We start from the raw sequence: 22,050 nt of genomic DNA, 5'->3' as shown, positions 1-22,050 counted from the left end.
GTGATTTAGTCCTGTCATCTTTAGCTAGTCAATAGCCTCCGATTCCTGTGAGAGCCGAGTCTATTTTTTTTTTTACCACCAAACAACAGTATACAATAAAATACAGTGTAGATATTTTCATACACTTTATTTTCTTTGACATAACTGAACCATGAAGGGGGCTGCCAGTCTGAACTCTGAAAAACAAAAAGTGTCAGTGGTTTCATCTCATTCGGGACAAAGTAACATATTTATTAGTAAGTTTCTGCAGATTGTATCGGTGGTACTCCTTAAAATGTGCTGGGTGTCTCGTCTTGGTGGGTATTCTTGATGGATCACAGAAGCATACGCTATAGATGCACTCAAACATGCCATTCTCCACCGCATATTTTATAAGCCATCATGTGAGTTTGCTAACAATGGCTTGGTTGAGAGAGTTCAGCTGATTTGTCCATTTGTCTAAAGCTGTGTAGCGTGCCCCTCCTCTCTTCTGGTAGTCTAATTCTAGAAGCTGGTTGACCTGGTCAATGCGGCCATGGATGGTGCTGACAAGACAGACAAAAAACAAAAAAAACAAAAACAAAACACACAACAGTGAGCAAGACAGCCAAGTCACTTACGTCAGTGAACCAGCACAGCTTGATCTGGGCTGTGAGATGCAAAGTATGAGGAACTATGACTAAGGAAGGAAACTTGTTTTATTCTGGACACAGATGTCTCAGCAGGCATGTGTGAAGAAGAAAACCTACTTATCCAAAATACACTGCACCAGCAAACTCTCCACATCACACACGTCAATGTTCAGCTCCTGAAACACAGCAAGGAGAGGAAAATCTGAATCTTCAGTCTCTAAACAAGTATGACAAACTATAAAACGCATAACATTCAATACACTGCAGGTCACAGTTTAAGGAAAGCCAATGGAAGAAGTCTGCCATAAAAGGGAACCAAATTAAATAAGTATGAGTGTATAAACTTAAAGAACCTGTTTAACCTGTGTCACACATGTGCTGCAAAGATGGACGCACGGGTGCGTCTAACTCTGTTTTTAGACATGGTCCTATTAACAATAGTAATGAAAAAGCACAGAGACTTTCTGTGTAGGCTCTCAGTTGTTCAGGTGGTTTCCATAGTAGAGAAGCTTGAATCTTCGACTGGACTGGGTTGCTCGATGCGAGGACGTGTCGCTTCAAATAGGAGACGTTTCCTCAGCTAAATTTCTTGCTCTGGTAGTCTGACTTCTGTCTTGACTCTTGTAGAGAAGTTTCTGTGTAGGTTCTCAGTTGTCCAGGTGGTTTCCATAGTAGAGAAGAATAAACAGAAGCCACAAAAGCTGGAGTTTTAAACCTAACCAGACCCCTCCTACCGAGAGGCAGACTGCTATAGGCTAGTGACTAACAATTGCTCTAATTAGCACCTACTGTGCTCTAGTAAGCACCCTCCTAATGACAGGGCAGCTGTCCCTCCTAATGATGGGACGACGACTCTCCTGATGACGTGAATGACTCATTACCATGAACAAAAGACTGAAACTGCTGTGACCTGAGTACCCCATTGTAAACAGGGAACAAAGGGGGAAAAACTACAGAGGATCTTCAGACAGCACAAAATCCCAGTTTACTTTAAACCGGTAAACACCTTGAGACAGAAATTAGTTCACCCTAAGGACAGGATCCCTAGTTACAAACAGAGCAATGTAGTGTATTCTATCAGAGGTCAGGAAAACTGTAACGAACACTACATAGGTGAGACTAAGCAACCTTTACACCAGGGGTGGCCAAGTTCGGTCCTCAAGAGCCACATTCCTGACACTCTTAGTTGTCTCCCTGCTATAACACACCTGAATCCAATGAAAGGCTCATTAAAAGTCTGCTAACGAGTCTTTCATTGGATTCAGGTGTGTTGGAGCAGGGAGACAACTAAGAGTGTCATGAATGTGGCTCTCGAGGACCGAACTTGGCCACCCCTGCTTTACACAAGAGTTTGGGGGTCGTCTCACAAACTCTCTGCAGCCCTTGGACCCAAAAAGAACAATTTTACTCTCATCAGTCCACAAACTATTCTTCCATTTCTCTTTAGGCCAGTTGATGTGTTCTTTGGCAAATTGTAACCTCTTCTGCACGTCTTTTATTTAACAGAGGGACTTTGCGGGGGATTCTTGCAAATAAATTAGCTTCACACAGGCATCTCCTAACTGTCACAGCACTTACAGGTAACTCCAGACTGTTTTTGATCATCCTGGAGTTGATCAATGGGTGAGCCTTTGCCATTCTGGTCACTCTTCTATCCATTTTGATGGTTGTTTTCCGTTTTCTTCCACACGTCTTTTTTTTTTTTTTTGTCCATTTTAAAGCATTGGAGATCATTGTAGATGAACAGCCTATAATTTTTTGCACCCGTGTATACGTTTTCCCCTCTCCAATCAACTTTTTAATCAAACTACGCTGTTCTTCTGAACAATGTCTTGAACGTCCTATTTTCCTCAGGCTTTCAAAGAGAAAAGCATGTTCCAACAGGTGCTGGCTTCATCCTTAAATTGGGGACACCTGATTCACACCTGTTTGTTCCACAAAATTGACAAACTCGCTGACTGAATGCCACACTACTATTATTGTGAAAACCCCCTTTTCTACTTTTTTTTACTAATAGCCCAATTTCATAGCCTTAAGAGTGTGCAGAATGCTTGGTCTTGTTGGATTTGTGAGAATCTACTGAATCTACTGGTACCTTGTTTCCCATGTAACAATAAGAAATATACTCAAAACCTGGATTAATTTTTTAGTCACATAGCACTACTATTATTCTGAACACTACTGTATAAGAACAATATGTTGGAGTACATCGAGAAAGCTGTGTCACGGTGTGTTGCATAGCCTGTTGTGGTAGGTAGGTTCACCACTTTACATTCCACTTCCACATGCACATTTCAATAATTTCAACAGACATTCAAATGACTACCTTTTCAGACTTGCAATTTGCAACTCAAATTCCCAAGGTTGTGGACATTTAATTTCACACACTGAATGAATGAAAAAAACTTTTTTGTAGTACTCACTGTCAACATTAGCTCAAAACAAAACTGAAAACATCACATTTGTTACCATAATTGAATGAATATATCTCAACCTTGTCAACATGAACCTTGTCAACCAGAAATAGTGGTGGTTTACAAGGGAAAGAAGGCCACAGTTGTGATTGATGTGGCAGCCAACATCAGAAAGGAGGAGCATGAGAAAAATCAAGAAGTACCAATGGCTGAAGGAGCAAGTGGAGCAGATTTGGAAGGTAAAGTCCAAAGTGGTCCCAGAGGTTTTATATATATGAAATTTATTTCAGCAACACAGCACAGTCACAACGTATCAAAACAAAACCGGAACAAAACCAAAATCTGCACTGTGTGTCTGAAAGCAGGCATATTCACAGGCATATTTACATGCCTGCTTAATATATATATGTATTTTTTATTTTCTTAAACAAACAAACACACACACACACACGCATGCGCTGAGTTACCTGTTCTAAGCACGAGTAATAGAGAATAACTTTAGCCATGTCCTTGTATAGTTCATGTCACTTTAGTTAAGGTGTAGTAAGTTGCACTGCACTGTGTGTGTTTGTCGTCATTAATTTTCATAGAGCAATTTGTGACATTCATGAGACTCAAGTGGATGATAATAAAAAGGTGATAGCATCAGTCAAGTGGGATGCTTGCTACCTGACCTGAGTAACACATGAACTGTGAAAATAAGGGCACCAGTGAGCAGGTTGTGATCTAATATACATATAAGGCTGACCGTGTGTGTCTGTGTGTTCTCGCATGTACACTTTCAATTTAAGGGCCCCAGTGATCTCCCCCTTTGTGTCTCCAGTCACCATACCAAGTTTGGTGTTGATTGCTTAATAACTGTGTACATAGCAGAGCAGATTGTGATCTAATATATAAAGCTGGCCGTGTGTGTTCACGCATATACGCTTTTAACCTAAGAGCCACAGTGAACTCCCCCTTTGGGCCCCCAGTCACCATACCAAGTTTGGTGCTGATGGCTTAAAGGACATGTTGCACCAAAATCATAACAATTTAGATTTAGGCTGTTATGGCCTTCAGATGATCCACCGGGATTACTTTGTGCACTTCAGTGACCAGTTTCAAAGTATACAGCATTCACAACAAACAGCTACAGAGACGTCTGAAAACAAAGTACTTGTGAGAGTACGCGGGTGTTTCCAACAAGTGATGTCGCTACTAGAAGCGTCAACGCTGACAACGCTAAGAACGGAGGCACAGATTAATTCCAAAGTTGACATAAGTGTGCTGTCATGCTATGATGACTCGTTTTTAAGTGATAACTGTTCATTTTGATGGAGTCCCGGTAAAAGCTGTGGCTCCATGAAGGTTTCTATGCACCTGCACGGCCATGAGTCATAAACGCAGCCTGTTAATAACCACTGCATCACTTTAGGCTCCAAAATCTGACACTCTGAAAAAATTAAGAGTTTCAGGGTGAAGCGTGTCATCTCCTCTCTGTAAATCCAAGCCATCACGCTTGAACAGCAGCTCAGAAGCTTCGTTTCTGGACAGAGCAGGTTCGTTTCCTGAACACGCCCCTCTCAGAGTCCAAAGCACCAGCTAAACCTTGGTTTGGGTGTTTACAAAATCATATTTTTTGGGACTGGGTGACAGTTTTCCTAATGATTTACTTTGGTGTGGACAGTAACAGTTATAAGCCACGTATTTCCTTAAACATTAAACATGACAAGCGTTTCACTCAGCGTGAATATTGCAACGGAGACAGCTTAGATGATCCGTTAGGACGTTTCACCACAACAAGCCATATTATTCTAGGTGTTTGTAATAAAATACTCCAAACAGACACAGTAACAAGTGGCTGTGTTACAGTCAGAGGCTACGAGACGAGGAGTCACTGGGTTCAGCCCACCACTCAAAGCAACCACGACCACAATTATACAGAATTTTATAGAATGTATGAAACTAAGAAGTTAGAAAAAAATTCACTCCCGACCGGTTGGTTTTTTGTACAGTAGCAAATAATCCCCCCCCCCCCCCCCCCCGCGTCTGTGCATTTCAACATTGGCAGGGAAAGGGACTGACATTTTGCAGTGACTTGTTTACAAAAGACATTCTCCTCATTTGAGGCACTCAGGAAAGACCACAATTTATGCAACAACCATTTTTTTAAGATACCTTCAAATACATAGTTTTACTACTGAAGTGTTCCCCTCGTTTCCTTACCTGCCACCTAAAAGCTAATTAGGTAACACACACACACACACACACATATATATATATATATATGTATATATATATCACACCTTGATGATTATCCAGCGGCTGCCGACAGCCCCGTTTACACCCAGTGGTTTGGGTCGGTACTGCACTGTGTGGTGCACGTCAGAAACACAGTAATAAAACATTATTTAATTTTTTTTAATCTTGGTGAGCCATTTTCATTGTGTACAGAATGCTGATGAGTGGACTGGTTGTGGATAACGCTGCGGTGAATGAATGGAGGGCTGTGTCACTTAACTTTTAAAGCGCCGAACAGCTGCTTCCTGATCAGCGGACCTGAAAGCGCCGAGCAGCGGCTTTCAGGTCCGCTGATCAGACCTGATCAAGTCATCACAGACCTGAATAATCAAACGCTGTGATGAGTTAAACATTTAAAGTGCCAGTTGACTGCAACCAGGTGTGATCTGTCGGTGTGGTGATCGCCGACAGCCACTGCTCTTTAAATGTTTAAACAGCACGTGGGCGATCAGGGCGTGATCACCCTGATCGATTCATCAGGTTATCTAATGATCACACCACAGCGACAGCTTTCAAAGTTTAATCATCACAGCACTTCTGTGTGATCAGAGCGCACGGCACAGGCGTGAGAAACGCACCTGCAGCAGAAAAAAAAACACACAAAGGGACTAGCTTTAAAACGCTGCGTTTCCAGCCACAAATTAAAGGATTTTCTGAGATCATTTTCAAAAATCAGGAGCTTCAGGTGGATTCATGTCCATCTATGATGGCGAATTGGACTGAAATGAACAGGTCAGACTTTATATTTTTCCGTGTGTGAATGAAACAGTCGTTCTGCATACAGACCGCAGCTTAGAGCCAATCAGTGACCAGCATTAATGGACAGATGAGCAAATGACAAGAAACATCTGTCAACAATCACATAACTTACCTACAACTTATGTTGTACCTCCTCAACCACCACCTCAATCTTGCCTCTCTTTACTTTGTCTCCAAACTGTCCCATCTGAGCTGTCCCTCCAATATGTTCATTCCTAATCCTGTCCATTCTCATCACTTCCAAAGTTAACTGTAACATCTTCAGCTCTGCAACCTGTCTTTTTGTTAGATTAATGTTGGACCAATACTTACGAATACTTATGAAACATTCTAATATTTTGAAATAGGTTGTGGTCCCCCCCCCCCCCCCCTTGTTTTGTTTGGAGCTGTAAGCCATAAATATAAAAAACAAAATGAAAATGCTTGAAACATTTAACTTTTTCATGTAACGAGTGTATAACTTTTTCACCTTCTGAAATAACTGACAAAAAATATTGAACATTTTTACAATATTGTAATTTTCTAAGAACCACCTGTATGATAAAAATATTCTGGTTTATCAATGAAGAAAGAAAACATTATAAGGATACGCTATCACATACTGTACCTTTGAAATGAAAGGAATGTGTATTCTTGTGTATGGTTTGATGAGTTTGATAAGGACTTGAGTTCTAATGTTCCGCAGGAGCTCTGAAACAGAGTAGGACAATCAGTGACAGTGAAAAAATGAAACAAAGCTTTATGCATCTCAGTGCACGTGCAGACTGGAGTTACGCTCACCACTTACCCTCTATATGTTCTCGAATGAAGGGGTCGTCCATTATGTTACTGTGATTGGTTTTCAATATTTTCTCAAATTCAGTGATGTCATTGTTCTGGTAGGCGCTGGAAATAAAAACAGCCTTGTTATGCACTACATCGTGTCTTCTATAAAACAGTGACCCTCAGGAATGCTGAACACAATCCAGATGTTTACACCTTCACATGAAGTCTTTTTGTACAGTTGTGGGAATGTGGCACTGTTTGCGCAATACAAATGTCTATTTTAGACATTAAAGAAGATTGGCAGCATTAATGAAAAATTTGTAATGCATGCAATCAAGCGAAGAACCCACGTGGGCCATATGAATGTTTTTTCATTTACAAATGTCCACAGGGGACGGTGGGAGGAGAGAGATGCAAATGGCCAGAACCATTCAACACATAAAATAAAGCAGCAAAGTTGTTTTGTTTTTTTTGTTGTTGGTTGTTTGTTTTCTCCCTGTACTGAACCTGAACTTGTAAGTCTGCTTTCCTTCTCTGTTCCATTCCATCATGTTGTGTCAATGGTGATGCACTGCCCTATTCCCAGATTCCAACTGCAGGCAATGAAAAATGTAACTCTTTCTGAATTGTCATGTGTTTTGGTGGCTTCCCTCAGAAGTCTCCTTTTTTGCAGTCACTCAATTTTTGAGATCCATTTACTCCATACAGATTTATCACAGAGTTAACATAACATCTGTATTTCTTATTAATTGATGTAAATAAAGTCCAAGACATATTCAGTGACTTGGAAATGTACATGCATCAATCCCAACTTGTCTAGTAGTAACCACACTTTAAAAGGGATGATTTTCTTTTGTTATACTAAATGGTGCTACTACTTATGCAACCTATCATCTTGGCTGTGATATTTTATTATATTTCTTGATTTATTAAAATGTATCAAAGCAGAAGGGTAATACTTTTGCAAGGAACTGTACAAGGTGGAGCAGAACAGAGAAGGACTTTCTTAAAAAGATGTGAAAGGTCAGCTAGTTTGCAAGAAGGCACATGGAAGACCTGAGCCTAGATTTTCCTTCTGTTAAAGTCCTTCTCTGCTCCACAGAGCATATACAGGAACAAACATTATTCTCTCTGTCAACGAACAAGGGAGTGCAACCACAGTTTGTATTTTTTCCCCCTTATCAGATGTACTATATGTAATGTCATACAGAAAGAATGTTAGCGATAAAGGGAAACCTACTTTGTGAAGTTATATATAAAAGATAAAAAAAAAAAAAATGATAATCATGTCACCATTTCTGTCCAGAAACCTTCAGCAAAATATATCCAATAACACGTTTTGCGATATCTTTCCTTCAGGCAGGCAGGCAAGCAGGCAAACAGATTGACAGGAGAAATCATGTCTACCTTGAAGGTGTGTGTGTATAAAATATGAATAGAAGCTTACCTTACAAGGTTTGTCATTGCTAGGATTTCTGGATCATTTTTATAGGGTTTGGCCTTTTAGAGAGAGAGGGAAAAAAAAGTGGTCTACACCAAATTCAAATAGATTGATAACTTTAATACCCCCCCAATAAAAGAAACATCAAGTAACTCCTTCTGAATAGACACTGTGGTCATGCTTACTCAAAAGCACTACCTGCCCACACTCACTGCAAATGCAAAAGTACTGACTCAAGCATTCTTCTGTTTCAAATTCATACATACAGTACACAAACACACAAGCTAAAGGCAAATATTTTCTGTACAATTTCATTTTTTTTAATCTACATTTTCATTTTCTACAATTGCTTCATACCTCTTGTGAGTCAAAAGGGTTGATTCCTGACTTCATGAGCATGTTGGCTAAAACCAGATACTTCAGACATGTTGTTCTTCTTGGGCTTCCAGACTCATCATAATTTTTAAAGGCCTCAAAAAAGTCTGTGTGCGCTTTCTCAAACTCACCCTCCCTCAGATGCATCTTTCCACCACATTCTGATCAGGAACAGACAGGTAACAAGACAGTCATTCAGCGACACCAAATACAGAACATCCGAGTTATGGAAATGTGATACAAAAGTTAAATAGGCATCTTTAAAACTTAAAATGTAATTTGTCATACCTCTGATAACTCCCATTATGAGTGGGTGTGGAATGGCAGACTTAATATGAAGGGACTGCTCATACAAGGCTTTCAATTTCTTATTATTTTTTTGTGCTGTGTACATCTGGATCTCCAGAGCATAGATCTCCAACAGCTGTGTGCCTTTTTTAAGATCATCTTCCCCATCATCTGTCTGTAGTAAATAGAAAAAAGCACCACTTAGCAGATCATAATTACCCCGTCAATCAATACAGCTGAGATCAATTCATTCTTTTTCTAAACCCACTTATCCCAGATATGGGTCAAGCCTTCCCAGTTCCTCATTGGCTGAGCACACCCGTCAGTTAATTAACTGTGGGCAGAGCAGTGGGAGTGAAAAAACATGCAGGACAGGTGCCCTCCGGGAGTAAATTTCAGCAGCTCTGATTTAGAGTTACTAATTCACCTAACCTGCATGTCTTTGGAAGTGGTGGAAGTCAGAGCACCCAGAGGGAACCCACACAAACTCCACACAGAGGGGACCAGGTCAAAAACTGAATCTGGGACAGGCTCACTGTGAGGCAGCAGTGTTAACCACCAAGCCACCTTGCTGCTGACTAAAATTAAAGGATAAATTCACTTGTATGGGGTTAACAATAGTTATATTCAGGGGTGCACATAACTGGTACTCATGGTGCTCATGTCTGCTAAAAATCAATGATGCACAGCAGACAGAGGGAAATACTTTGCCTACAATCTGTCATTGCTTTCCTCCTATGAAGTGCATCCTTTGTTTTTTTTTGTGCTGCACATTTATTTTTAGCATGCACAAGCACCAGGAGTACCAGTTATGTGCATGCCTGGTTATATTAAAACAATATTAACAATCAAACCTCTTGCTCCTCAAAACTGTATAAAAAAAATCCATAAGAAGAGAATAAGAATCGCCTTTATTGTCACTGTAATTTGCATTGCAACAAGATTTGAGTGCAACGCCGAAAAGATGCTTTCCGTGGTGCGAGTAATTTTTAGCCAAATAAAAGATAATAAAATTTAACAATAAATTGTTCAGAGTATATGTACAGCTAAATAAACATAAGATAAGGTAAAATAAAATAAAATGTGCACCAAGTAAAATGTAAAAATGAGAATTATATACAACTGTGGAATCATATTGCATGGGAAAATTGCACATGGTTTACAGATATTGCACAAGAAACTTGAAAGGTGCGGATTAGAGTGATGTTACTGTTCAGTGCAGTGATCGCTCTGGGGAGAAAGCTGTCCCTGAGTCTGTTTGTCCTAGTTTTGATTGACCTATACCGTTGGCTGGAGGGTAGTAGGTCAAACAGGTGGTTGCTGGGGTGGGATGTGTCTTTGCTGATGCTGGCAGCTCTGCTGAGGTAGCGAGAGCTGGCAATGTCTTCCAGCCAACATGGGTATTAAATATATATACTAATAATAAATTGAGTGTATGTTTTAAAAAGCAAGGGATTAACATTTTTTCCATTGTCAGTATGATCAAAATTCAGGTTGTCTGGGAAAAAAAAAAAAAATCATCATCGTTCCACTGAAGGGAAAATATTTCAAATTAACAGACAGCCTTGAACTACATTCAGCACCCTGCATGTTTTCCATCCCTCCCTGTGGTACCCATTTGTAGCTGCATCAGGTGTGCTCAGCCAATCACCAGACTCCGTTAATTAGTTATGGTTGCAGCAGGTATTCAAGGCAGACATGCAGGACAGGTAATGTCCAGGAGTAGGGCTGGTGACCCCAGCCTTAATATTTCACAATCTTGTTGATTATATGATCTCGTTTCAATCGACCTGTTTGTGTTTGGTTTTTTGTATCAGACATTTATTATTATTTATTAAATCATACATTTTTTGTCATGAAAAAGTAAAATGTGTCAATACCCTTTTGAATGAAACCTGAAGTACCAGCAAAAATATTTACAGCAGGGTGTAAACTGCCTTGAGGGATTCTAATTTACAGCACTGCTGTCAGTACTTTTGCTGGTAGTTAAGGTTCTCAATCAAAATCTTTATGACAATGTGTCAATTTGCTTGTACGGTGAATAATTTTTCAGCAACCATGTAATTCAGGAACATGCCTTATTATGGGTGCATTTCACCATTTTCACCTCCAAAAGTCTTTTTTTTCCTCCCTCAAAATGCAATATTTTGACATTCCATTGTGAACAGCGAGTGCTTAAATGAATCAAAGAAAACCACTGGAATCAACAAATGAAGGAGAATAAACATGTTGCGTGAATTTCACAGTTTACGCCACAAAGAGTACCTATTTTCCCCTAAATTTAGTAGAGGAAGAATTGTGAACAGTGCTTCAATGAAGCAAAGAAAATCAAAATCCACCACGAACTGAAAGAGAAGCAGCATTCTGGGCTTCACTGTTCTCACCACAAAAAAGTCCATATTCTCCCCAAAAATTCAATTCCTTTTCTACCAGAGTCATAGTGACAGTATACCAAGCAGTTCATGTCACAATTCCCTATAATCTACAAAGTCCTCTAACACTCCTTGGGTGCTCCTGAGGCATTCCCAAGACAGCTGAAAAATAAAATCACTCCAACGTGTCCCGGACCTCGTCATAGTTGGACGTGCCTGAAAGACACAGAGGAGATGACCGGGGGGTATCCACAGCAGATGCACAAGCCAACTCAGCTGGCTACTTTTGTTGAGAAGAAGCAGTGACTCTTCTCAGAGGCCCTCCCAGATATTAGAGATTCTCAGAATGTCAGAGTCCAAGTCCAGATACCAGATGGAGAAATCTCATTTCTGCTGCTTGTATCATTGACCTTGTTCTTTTCTGTCATTGTTCAAAGTTCTTGACCACAGGTGAGGATAGGAGTTTAATAACTGGTAAATCGAGAGTCTTGTCTTCTGGCTCAGCATTTTTTTCCCCTCATGACAACTGTCCGATACAGTGTCCACAGTAAATCAAATGCAGCCCCAACCTATCCAATGAGATCTTGTGAACAAGAACCCAGGATACTTCAACTCCTCCACTTGGGGTAATAACTCTCCCCTGACCCAGAGGGGACAACCCATCCTGTTCTGACAAAGGACAAATTTAGAGTTACTGATCTTCATCCTGGTATCTTCACATTTAGCCTCAAACCTGCTCAGGAAGTCACTGTGTGATGAAGCCAACAGAACCATTTCTTCTGCAAAAACCAGAGATGTAATTCTGAGGTCACAAAACTGGAGACCCTCTAGTCCCTGGCTCCGCCTTGAAATCCCATCCATGAACATCACAAACAGAATTAAAATTTGTTGGTCCAGATAAGCTAAAAATCACCTGAGAATTATGATCTCCAGTTCCACCAAGAAAATTGTGATTATTTTATCCAGAATTTTGCAGCCCTACATGTGTATGATCTTCAAGCGGTTTTCAAATACCACGGTGTATTCCAGGAGAATGAATAAATGTCATTACCTGACATGACTGGTGAAGTTGCCTAAGGATCTTCTGCAGCTTCCCATATTCTTCTCTCTCCAGATACAACTTACCCAACTACCGTGAAACAAGAAAAGAAAAACATTTCAAATTCCCTTTCAGAGAGCTTATGTTACAAATTTGTTATTCATAACAATCCCTTTAATACCTTTGTGTTAGTTTTGAACCAAAGTCTGTCATTTTTAGCATCTTTCAATGCCTCCAATGTGGTTTCGTAGAACTCCTGTAACAGGTCCATCTAATAACACAGTGAAGATGTCACAGAAAGATCATTTAAAACACCACTTATTCCAGGTAGAGAAGTAATTTAACTGTCAGGAGGATTTTCCTTTCTCATACTATCTATTCCCACCTGTTTGGAAGTGGATATGTAGTCCAGAATGGAGTTGATAGACTTCTCAGAGTAATTCCTGGTGACAGCACTTCTGATGTACGTAAGCAGCTGCTTATATCTGTTCATCATCTCTGGAAAATTGGTCTGCAGAAACACCAAAGTATGATCAAGGGGATTTAGGCTTTGCAGATCCCACTGACTGGAAAGTATCAATGTGACACTAACAGAAAGCAGTCTAACAGAGCCATGAAAAAAAATAATTTGATCCAGATTATCTGATACAGTTGAGTAAGCACAGCCGCTCTCTGCCCCAAATCAAGAAGCAGAAGTGACTACAGACCTGCTCCCCAAAAAAGAGAGAATCCTAGAGAAATTAATGAAATTTGTTCCCGTGATGCACAACAGAGGAATCCAAAACCACCACATGCTGCTCCGAAGTTCTCAAGATGGTTCATTGCTACAGGATTATTGAGATAAAGTCTGCTCTACCTGGAAGCATAGTACTCGTATACTGTCCAAGCCCTGCATTTCCACATTTTTTGTTTCTCTTTATGAAAGTATTGTTTTGTTCTTGTTACCAAATAGCTATGGATATTATGGTTAAACAAAATTGCTTTGTTTACATTTATTTCTGAGCATATATTAAAATGTGTACATAAAATGTAGGGGTATAAAAAAATTTGTCCACGTGTATCTTTCTTGACAAGGTCTCTGTTCTTCCTATGGTCTTCTCTCTACTCCAGCCTGAACTTCAGCTGAATATGGGATGAATATTTTTTCCACAGCTGTTGATTTCAGCAGTCATCCAAGGCTTCGCAGTTACGCAAAGAAGCACTGCTTTGGTTTTTAATAGAACCAGGACAGAGCAAACTTAATGATCTGCACAGTAAAGTCGGCCAACAGGAATGAAAAGAGATATAATCAAATTCAAAAATGTTTAATGAAAAATAAAGTTTACATTTGCACTCCGTCTCATGGTACTCCAGTGCCTGAGCTCTCTGGTGCTCAGTCAGTGAAAACTACTATATGTGACGTCAGCAAATGATATGCCCATCCAATATTAATGGGTTTGTAATCTTTTAAAACATTATTTATGACCTATGCACAGTATAAAATACCATGCCGCAACACAAAATAATGAAATTTGCATCATGTTTGACTTTTTCTTAAATTGGCTGAAGTTGTGGCTGTTACAATAGATTAAAAAAGAAAGAAAATATGACAAATGCTGAATTACTTATTTTACTGCTATTGCATAAGTCCACTAATGTCTGAGTAGGGGTCATCATATGGAGAAAATGGCCCATTACATAAGGCACTAAGGGGACATTAGTCCACACCACGCTTTTGAAAAATGAATCACTGATTTAGGATATGTTAATATTTTTTCAAATTTCAGTTCCAGTGTTGAATATTGTTGAAAATGAAAGGTTAATTGCTCTTTGAAAGGATGTACTTTTTATGCTGTATTATTATGACAGTGGCATAAAATAGTCTTAAAAGTCAACAACAATATCATTTATCGCGATATTTTCAGAGACAATATAGCGTCTAGGAAAATTTGTTATCGTGACAGGCCTACGCAAGAGAAATGAATTAAAAAAAGTCATGATTACTGTATTTTCTGGAGTACAAGTCTCACCTGTCTAAAAATGCCTCTTTGTGAGAGAGTGAGAGAGAGAGGCATTTACCACTTCATGCAAGAAAAGGCCAAATGAATTTAATCATGGAACTATTTATAAAGACACAGGGTGTGCAAGGAGCAAAGCCAACGACCTAATTAACGCTGATACACAAATTGCGTGTAAACTGCTTCTCTAACGGCCCAGTCACACGGCACTTAACGAAGGGTGACGAAGCCCTGACGAAACAAGAAATCTGGACTTTCGTTGACTGTCGTTGGCATCGTTTAACCTTCGCGCACCTTCATTCCTGCAGCTGGCGCTTCGTCAGGATTTTTAAACTGTTGAAAAATTTGAACGAAGGGCAACGAAAACCTCAGTTCGTCTGTGTTTCATTTTGCTGTCGTTCTTGACGTTTTTTAATCATTTGTGTAGTTTTTGTAACATTGTTTAATTTGACTTCGTTGGAGCAGCTGAACGTTTTCACACAGTGCAGAAGCCGGTTTGTGAGCACTGAGGCTGCTGCTGCGTTCATGTACCGTCGGAAATTACAGGGCAACTCAGCCTGCTTGCTTGGATTTTTTTTTATCTGTGTGTGTGTGGGGGGGGGGGCGGCAGCTCCAATGGGCTCAGGCACATTACACAGGCCAGAATTAATCTTTTGTGTGGATATAATTAATTATTTTGCCACAAGCAACTGTTGAATTTGAAACAACGAAAAAGTTGTGTAATTTCCGACGGTACTGAATGCAGCATCAGCAGCAGTAGGAGCTGCTCTGTGCGCTTATTATTTCGTATTAAATATAACAATATGAGTGCAGGAATGACAATCCAGTCCTTCTGTACATGTGGCAACAGGCAGATAAATCAAAATGATGATATAAAGAGCTGTTCTGGAAGGAAGAATTCACGTTGTGGATCAGTGATCAGCTGGTGGAATAACCGCACGTGAGTCAATGCGCGCGTTCACACGCACTGATTAATTTACTGCTCTGATATATTCAATCAGCTTTACACTTATAATTATATTTATTCTCCCTTTTGACAGTTTTCTGTTATAAATCAATATATATGGCTTAGACCGTAATACTGTGATACAGCACAGCATTTTTTTTTTTTTTAAATTGGAGCACGACGGAGCACGCAGCATGTCGACAGACAGTGTGGATTCTGATGATGATGGAGATGATCCCCTTTTGTTCTGGATGAGGAACCAGAGCAGGTGGTCCATCGACAAGCACACAGATCTCCACAGATTCTGTTTGCAGTTTCTCCAGGACTCGGGCGCTATGAGCTCCGTTCCAGCACCGAGTGCTGGAGCAGCCACGCTCTGCTTCAGTGGCTCCAGGCGCGTTTCATCGAGATCGTGAGCTTCGGTTTTGTTAAGTTCCTCTTTCGTCCCTTTTGTGCTCTTGCTTCACAGACTGTTCGGTGATAAAAGCTCTTTCGTCAATTGTAACATTTGCTTTTTCTCTGTGACTGGGCTATAAGCCACTGTACAGATGGTCGTGTGTGAGGTGTGCATGCAACAAGACATTTTAAAAATGTCTGAAAACTCTTGTAATAATGAATAAAGTCACCCTTAATTTTCTTGATGTTCTTAAAAGAGCAACTAACCTTTCTTCCAAACAGAAAAAAATCCCTCTTTTTTTAAAGTATGGTATTTCAATTAAAAACATTATTTCTTAAAGTAGACCTGCATTGAAATAAATGTGGTCAGATTTCAGAAAGATATAGCTGATATGTATTTATAAGACCCTTGTGAATGCAGTAAAGTAAATCTGTAAGCCCAAATTTGTAATTCAGCGGAGAAATCTTCGTTTAAAAATGACAAATTTGCAGCTAAAATTTAGCCCTCTGTGAAAACAGTTTGTACAGCCGTATCATTTCCATGACGTCAGGGACAAGACGACGCGTTCCCGCCTTCAGTCCGATCCGGCATTGAAATTGATTTTATCTGTTAGTAATGTTACTTATACACGTCCTGGTTTCAACATCCAAAAGTAAGCTGCAATGAATGTGAGATACAGATCTGTGTGCTCAGATCAGCAACGACATCGACAGCGGGCGCCGTTCTTCCTCTCCCGCTCTCTGCCTCCGCTGCGCTTATTAAGTCTGCAGGCTCGTTAATGAGCTCGTTAACTGCCGAGGAGGGCCACTCACACCGCCCGTGTCTGCTTTGCAGCCGGTGTTGTGCCAGATTCAGCGCACAACACCGGCATCACTTCTCTGTCTACTGAATGGAGCTGCAGCACACTTGGCACAAGTCCTGAGATTACGCTCGCTGTTTTAATGCGAAGCGGCCGGTACACCTGTTGCTGCAAGGACAGACTTCTTGCGGCAAAATCCACAGCGCCGCACGTCTCGGCAATCGGAGCCCCAGAGCTCCATGGACGCTGAGAGAGGTTTATATATTTTTAATGACTGGGATTCTTTGCGGGTCTCGCCTCCATATCCCACGATGGTACCGGAGGCGAAAGATAGTAGATTTTCATTGCGACACCACTCAATCAAACGGGCGTATGAAAAAGTCCCCACAAATAATTTTCAAGCACAAATAAAAGAAATGTGTACTCACCAAACGTGCCGCAAGACAATATAAAGTTTTAAAAAAAGTAGATCCTTCCGTATAAGACAAGAAAAAGGTGCAGATGCAAACTGACGTAAATCCACAAATTACAGTTGGCGCGCAATGCATGCTGGGAGAGAGGGTCTTCTCCGTGACGTCTCGGCAGCGTCCATGATGAGAGGGACAGTTTTGCGGAGGGCTAAATGTTAGCTGTAAATCTGTCAGATCTGGGCTTCCAGATTTACTTTACTACATTCAGAAGGATCTTATCTGTAAACGTAAGTCATTTTTTGGTCCAAAGATCTGACTGCATTTATTTCAATGCAGGTCTCCTTTAAGAATAAAGAATGTTTTGGGGTCCTCCACCCCCCTTCTTCTTGATGCTACGAGTTTAGGACTAGACAAAGAAGTTAGCTTCGCTATTTCATATTAGCCTCAGTGTATAGGACAATGTTTTGTGATCGGATGATGGACTGGATTTTATTTGAGTCTTCAGAACATGAAGTCAGCCGTTTGTGAATTTTCTGCTTCATCATTTAATAATTAACGATGGATTATCAGAAGTTGTCAAATGTTTTGAGCCCAGTATGGATTTATCCTTGTGGATTAATTTTGTGTGTGGAAGATTTCTTGAAGTGACAGAGTGCTTCAACTAAAAAAAAAAAAAAAAAAAAAAAAAAAAAATCAGCTCACTGTGGGATTTACTATGTGTTTCGCTCTGCTGTGAGACCGAACAGATGTTCATTTACTCATCTGTTTGTTTAATTCCACGGCATGCTTCGCTGTTTGATAAAGACATTCATTCATATATATTTGCCTGAAATGAGCGTGACAGCAAATTTTATTTTATTTCTGGAGCCCGACATGAGGAAAGCTCAAAGTACGTAGTGACGCCATCACAATTGCTCCTATTAAGATCGTTTAAAGTGGGACCCGACTCTGTTTCAAATCTGTTCTGAAAGTAATTGGGCCCCGTTAGGAAGTTTCCAACTCTCGTTTTTAAAACAAAACAAGGCAGTTTAATGCTGCGTTTCTCATTTCAGTTGTAATGAAAATTCGCAGTCATAATTGTATACTGAAACAAAAGAATCACAAGCTGCACCATATTATAATTTACAAGACCACTGAACGTAGTAAAAAAAATTGACTTATACTCAGGAAAATACGGCAACCATCCTTCACATTTACAAAAAAGGAAGTAATTTTTGCACTGGGATACTTATACTTCACTAAACGTAAAAAACGTTTACAGCGTCAGATGAAAGAAAAAAAAATCTGCATTTTTATGGTGGCGCACACATACCTCAGCAAAACACACTAAGTGCAGTCTATAGTGGTTTAGTGGTTTGTTTAAATCACACCCTCTGATGACTATATAATTGTGATTAGGACTGAGAGGTGATTAATTGTGCAGCCCTAAATATTAGTAAGAAAACTGTTTTGATAGGATCATTGAAAAGCACAGCACAAATATACAATCCAGACTGCATGAATAAACCACAAGCATATATCCTCCGTTGCTCATAGACAGCCTATAATAACCCTTGCTGATAAAGGTTCAGTTGCACCATCGACATGTGACACTGAGATAGCAGTCAAACCTGCTTGTAATACACAACACTGGGCTTTTTTTAAGTTGGTGGGGAGGGGTCACTGTTTTGACATGCAACTTTTTTTTTTTTTAAATATTATATTATTAATGTGAGTTGTTGCTTAAGATGCAGCTGCTTATGTGTCTTGCGAGAAATGGCAACTCTGGACACAACAACAGAAATGGTGTGGATTGACAAAAGAGACTGGAACCGACAAGGGGCATGAACTTGACTTCAGGCAAAAATAAATAAATAAATAAAAATTCTCATCCACACTGCAAAATTATCAAGGTGATTCAATTTAAAAACTTCAGTTCAATTGTTCAATAAAACTGAACTTACCAGTTGCCAACTGGGCAACTCGTTTTACCTTCCTGAGTTGAATAAAAGCTTTTCTTGAAGTTGAGTTTACGTTTTAAGGTAGCAATTGAATTTAAGTTTTAAGTTGAATCACCCTTATAATTTTTACAAAGCAGGGTTATAGTTGCACACCAGCGCTAACAACAGGATGGCAAAGGAAAAGCACAGACTCTCCAATGAGTGAACAATTAGCAACTTTTTCCAAACTGAAGTCATCATTAAGCACCCAGGATCCTGCAGGGGGAAATGTACACACTGATTTTTCACAATAAAAGCCCTAGACAACAGAAGGAGGGGTAACAGGAAGACTGATGACGGGAAGAAGAGGAACAGTAGTAGCCAGTAAGCCAGTAACGAGCAGTATTTCTGGTATTTATATTTACATTTTGTAAGTTGTTTTTTACTTCTACTTTTGATACTCCATGTGCTTCTTACCCTGTGTGCTGCTATACAATGCTGCTGGAACGTCAATGTCCCGGAGAGAGTCTTCCCAAAAGATTAATAAAATTCTGTCGAATCTAATATAAGCACCGCTACTACCCAGAATCGCTGAATAAAATTAAATGGCTGCACTGAGACAACAACAACTACTGAACCTTGATCAGTGGGCTTTGAAATTCTTCCCCTTGTGTATACAAATGTTTCTTGTAGCTCTCTTTGCCTCAACAATTTTTTCATAACATATCTGAAGAATTCATGTTTTGGGATAGTTTCCGAACTTTTAGACACTTTGTTATTTTTACTTTGATAAAAGAATCTCAAATGAAAAGTGCCTTTCCTCATACACAATGTAGTTCTGACACCTTAGATTACAAGGTAAATAAAACCAATGACATGAGCTCAAGAGTAAACAAACACACACCATACAAGTTACATATGTGGAGTTTACCTACCAGCTTGAAGTTGATTTTGATCATCTGCTTTAGGGCTTTAAAGCCCCATTCCCCTTTTTCTCCTTCAAGTTCCAATACCTGAACACAGAAAACCCATCAAATGACAGTAAATTATCAGTGTCAAAGCAGTAAAGTTGAATACAGAGAACAGATGTACATTTTCTGGAGTAGCACTCCACCTTCTGGAAACTGCTGAGTGCTGCTTTGGGGTCATCCTCTTTAAGGGCTTTGGAGTTGTAGTACTGGTTCTCCAGGTCCACATTGGGTTCAGAGTTACTGTCTTCTGAGTATTCCTGGGTATATCCAAACATACAGGGCTAAGTTCTAGCCAGAAAAGCATTTAGTAACATATGTGAGCAGTTAGCAGCTAAGAAAACACAGTCGGAACAGCTAATGTCAAGCTAAATGCAGCAGGTCCGGCAACTCCAGTTTGCAGACTTTCTTTTTTATGACTGGAAAAAAAAAACCGAGTGCCGTCTGTACGACTATGTCACAGGACAGCATTCTGGTATGAATAACATTCATGAATAAGAGCCGACTATAAGCTAACAAAGGAAAAAGTTAGCGCTCAGCTTCAATCTTGATGCTAACCATGTAGCATGCTAACAGCTAGCGCACACCCTGGTCGCTCCAGCTAATGTTAGCGCTCAGCGGAAGAATCGCCACAACCGCAAGACGAACTGAATCACTTCACGTGAAAATAAATACCAGGTCGTAGTCCTCTTCGTCGTCACACATGAAGTCATCTTCCATATCCGACATGTTGTAGGTCTTGCCTGGCCTTTATTCAGAGACGCTCAATCGGCCGGCCCGTGCTGCTGTTTTGCACTGACGAGGCAGCAAGCAAACGACTACTTTTGGCGATAGATGGCGCTGTTGCATCGCATGGCGTTGCAGCTGATTTATTCATTTATTGCATAGAATAGAATAGATGACCTTTCTTTTCCATTTGCAGAGATTCAGTGCAATTCGTGTGCGTTTCACTCACATTAGAAAAATTGGATTGAGCACACAAATTACATACATTATGACTGTTCCCGTTCACATCTTATTGATTTAGTACAAATTTTAGATTGGATGCCCTACCGGACACAACTGCAGATCGAAAAGTTGAATGACCATGGGTGGGCATGAACCCAGAACCTTCTGGCTGCGAGGCAAGACACACATAATAAAAAGCCTACCAGAAGGAGAAAAAAGTAACTCTAAACTCTCTTTTATAAGCTGTACAGTGCACCCAGAAAATAAGGACTGCATTGGTGCAAATCTTAGCATATACATCAATAAATAAATAGAGAATCTTTCCTCAGTCCATTGAATCTGCTACCTCAAAGCATTTTAATTAGATAACAATAATACTACTACTGATAATATCATCATCATCAACAACAACACCAATAATAACATTAATAATCATAATAATAATGTATAAGGGTGGTATGGTATAATAATTTAATCTGAATATGTGTGAAATAATAAAGTACAGTATTATACATACTTATACTATATTATGTGTTTGTAATACACTGAACAAAAATATAAACGCAACACTTGTTTTTGCTCCTATTTTTCACGAGATGAACTCTAAGAACTAAAACATTTTCTGTATACACAAAAGACCTATTTCTCTCAAATCTGTCTAAATCTGTAGTGAGCACATCTTCTTTGCTGAGATAATCCATCCCACCTCACAAGTGTGGCATATGAAGATGCTGATTAGACAGCATGATTATTGCACAGGTGTGCCTTAGGCTGGCCACAATAAAAGGCCACTCTAAAATATTCAGTTTCATCACACAGCACAATGCCACAGATGTTGCAAGTTTTGAGTGGGCATGCAGTTTGCATGCTGACTGCAGGAATGTCCACCAGAGCTGTTGCTCGTGAATTGAATGTTTATTTCTCTACCATAAGTCGTCTCCAAAGGCGTTTCAGAGAACTGGCATCACAAGCGCAGGCCATGTGTAACCACACCAGTCCAAGACCTCCACATCCAGCATGTTCAGCTCCAAGATTGTCTGAGACCAGCCACCCAGACAGCTGCTACAACAATCAGTTTGCATCGCCAAAGAATTTCTGCACAAACTGTCAGAAACAATCTCAGGGAAGCTCAGCTGCATCCTCGTCGTCCTCATCGGGGTCTCGATCAGACTGCAGTTCATTGTCGTAACCGACTTGAGTGGGCAATTGCTCACATTCAATGGCGTCTGGCTGCTGATCAACTCTATGTGAAGGAGATGTGTTGCACTGCGTGAGGCAAATGGTGGTCACACCAGATACTGACTGGTTTTCTGACCCCCCCC

At 40.1% G+C, this 22,050-nt stretch overlaps 1 protein-coding gene across 2 annotated transcripts; it reads right to left on the bottom strand.

The window, feature by feature from the left end:
* Nucleotides 1-210: 210 nt before the first annotated feature.
* cops2 (COP9 signalosome subunit 2) lies at nt 211-20,613 on the bottom strand. 2 transcript variants are annotated; one of them, XM_034193656.1, is made up of 13 exons: nt 20,456-20,613; nt 19,905-20,040; nt 19,748-19,825; nt 12,730-12,855; nt 12,526-12,615; nt 12,357-12,434; nt 8,934-9,108; nt 8,628-8,806; nt 8,277-8,329; nt 6,852-6,949; nt 6,672-6,754; nt 729-787; nt 211-524 (listed from the first exon to the last, which is right to left on the bottom strand). In XM_034193656.1, exons 1-13 carry the CDS (start codon nt 20,491-20,493, stop codon nt 380-382), a joined length of 1,338 nt encoding a protein of 445 aa, XP_034049547.1. In that variant the 5' UTR covers nt 20,494-20,613; the 3' UTR covers nt 211-379. The 2 variants fall into 2 exon arrangements, with proteins under 2 accessions (XP_034049547.1, XP_034049555.1); XM_034193664.1 differs by having other exon boundaries at nt 19,927-20,040.
* Between the last annotated feature and the right edge of the window lie 1,437 nt (nt 20,614-22,050).

Source organism: Thalassophryne amazonica, chromosome 2, assembly GCF_902500255.1.
Source record: "Thalassophryne amazonica chromosome 2, fThaAma1.1, whole genome shotgun sequence".
NCBI classification, from domain to species: Eukaryota; Metazoa; Chordata; class Actinopteri; order Batrachoidiformes; family Batrachoididae; genus Thalassophryne; species Thalassophryne amazonica.
Note: the sequence above shows the minus strand (reverse complement) of the source record. Positions and strands in the feature narration are given on the sequence as shown.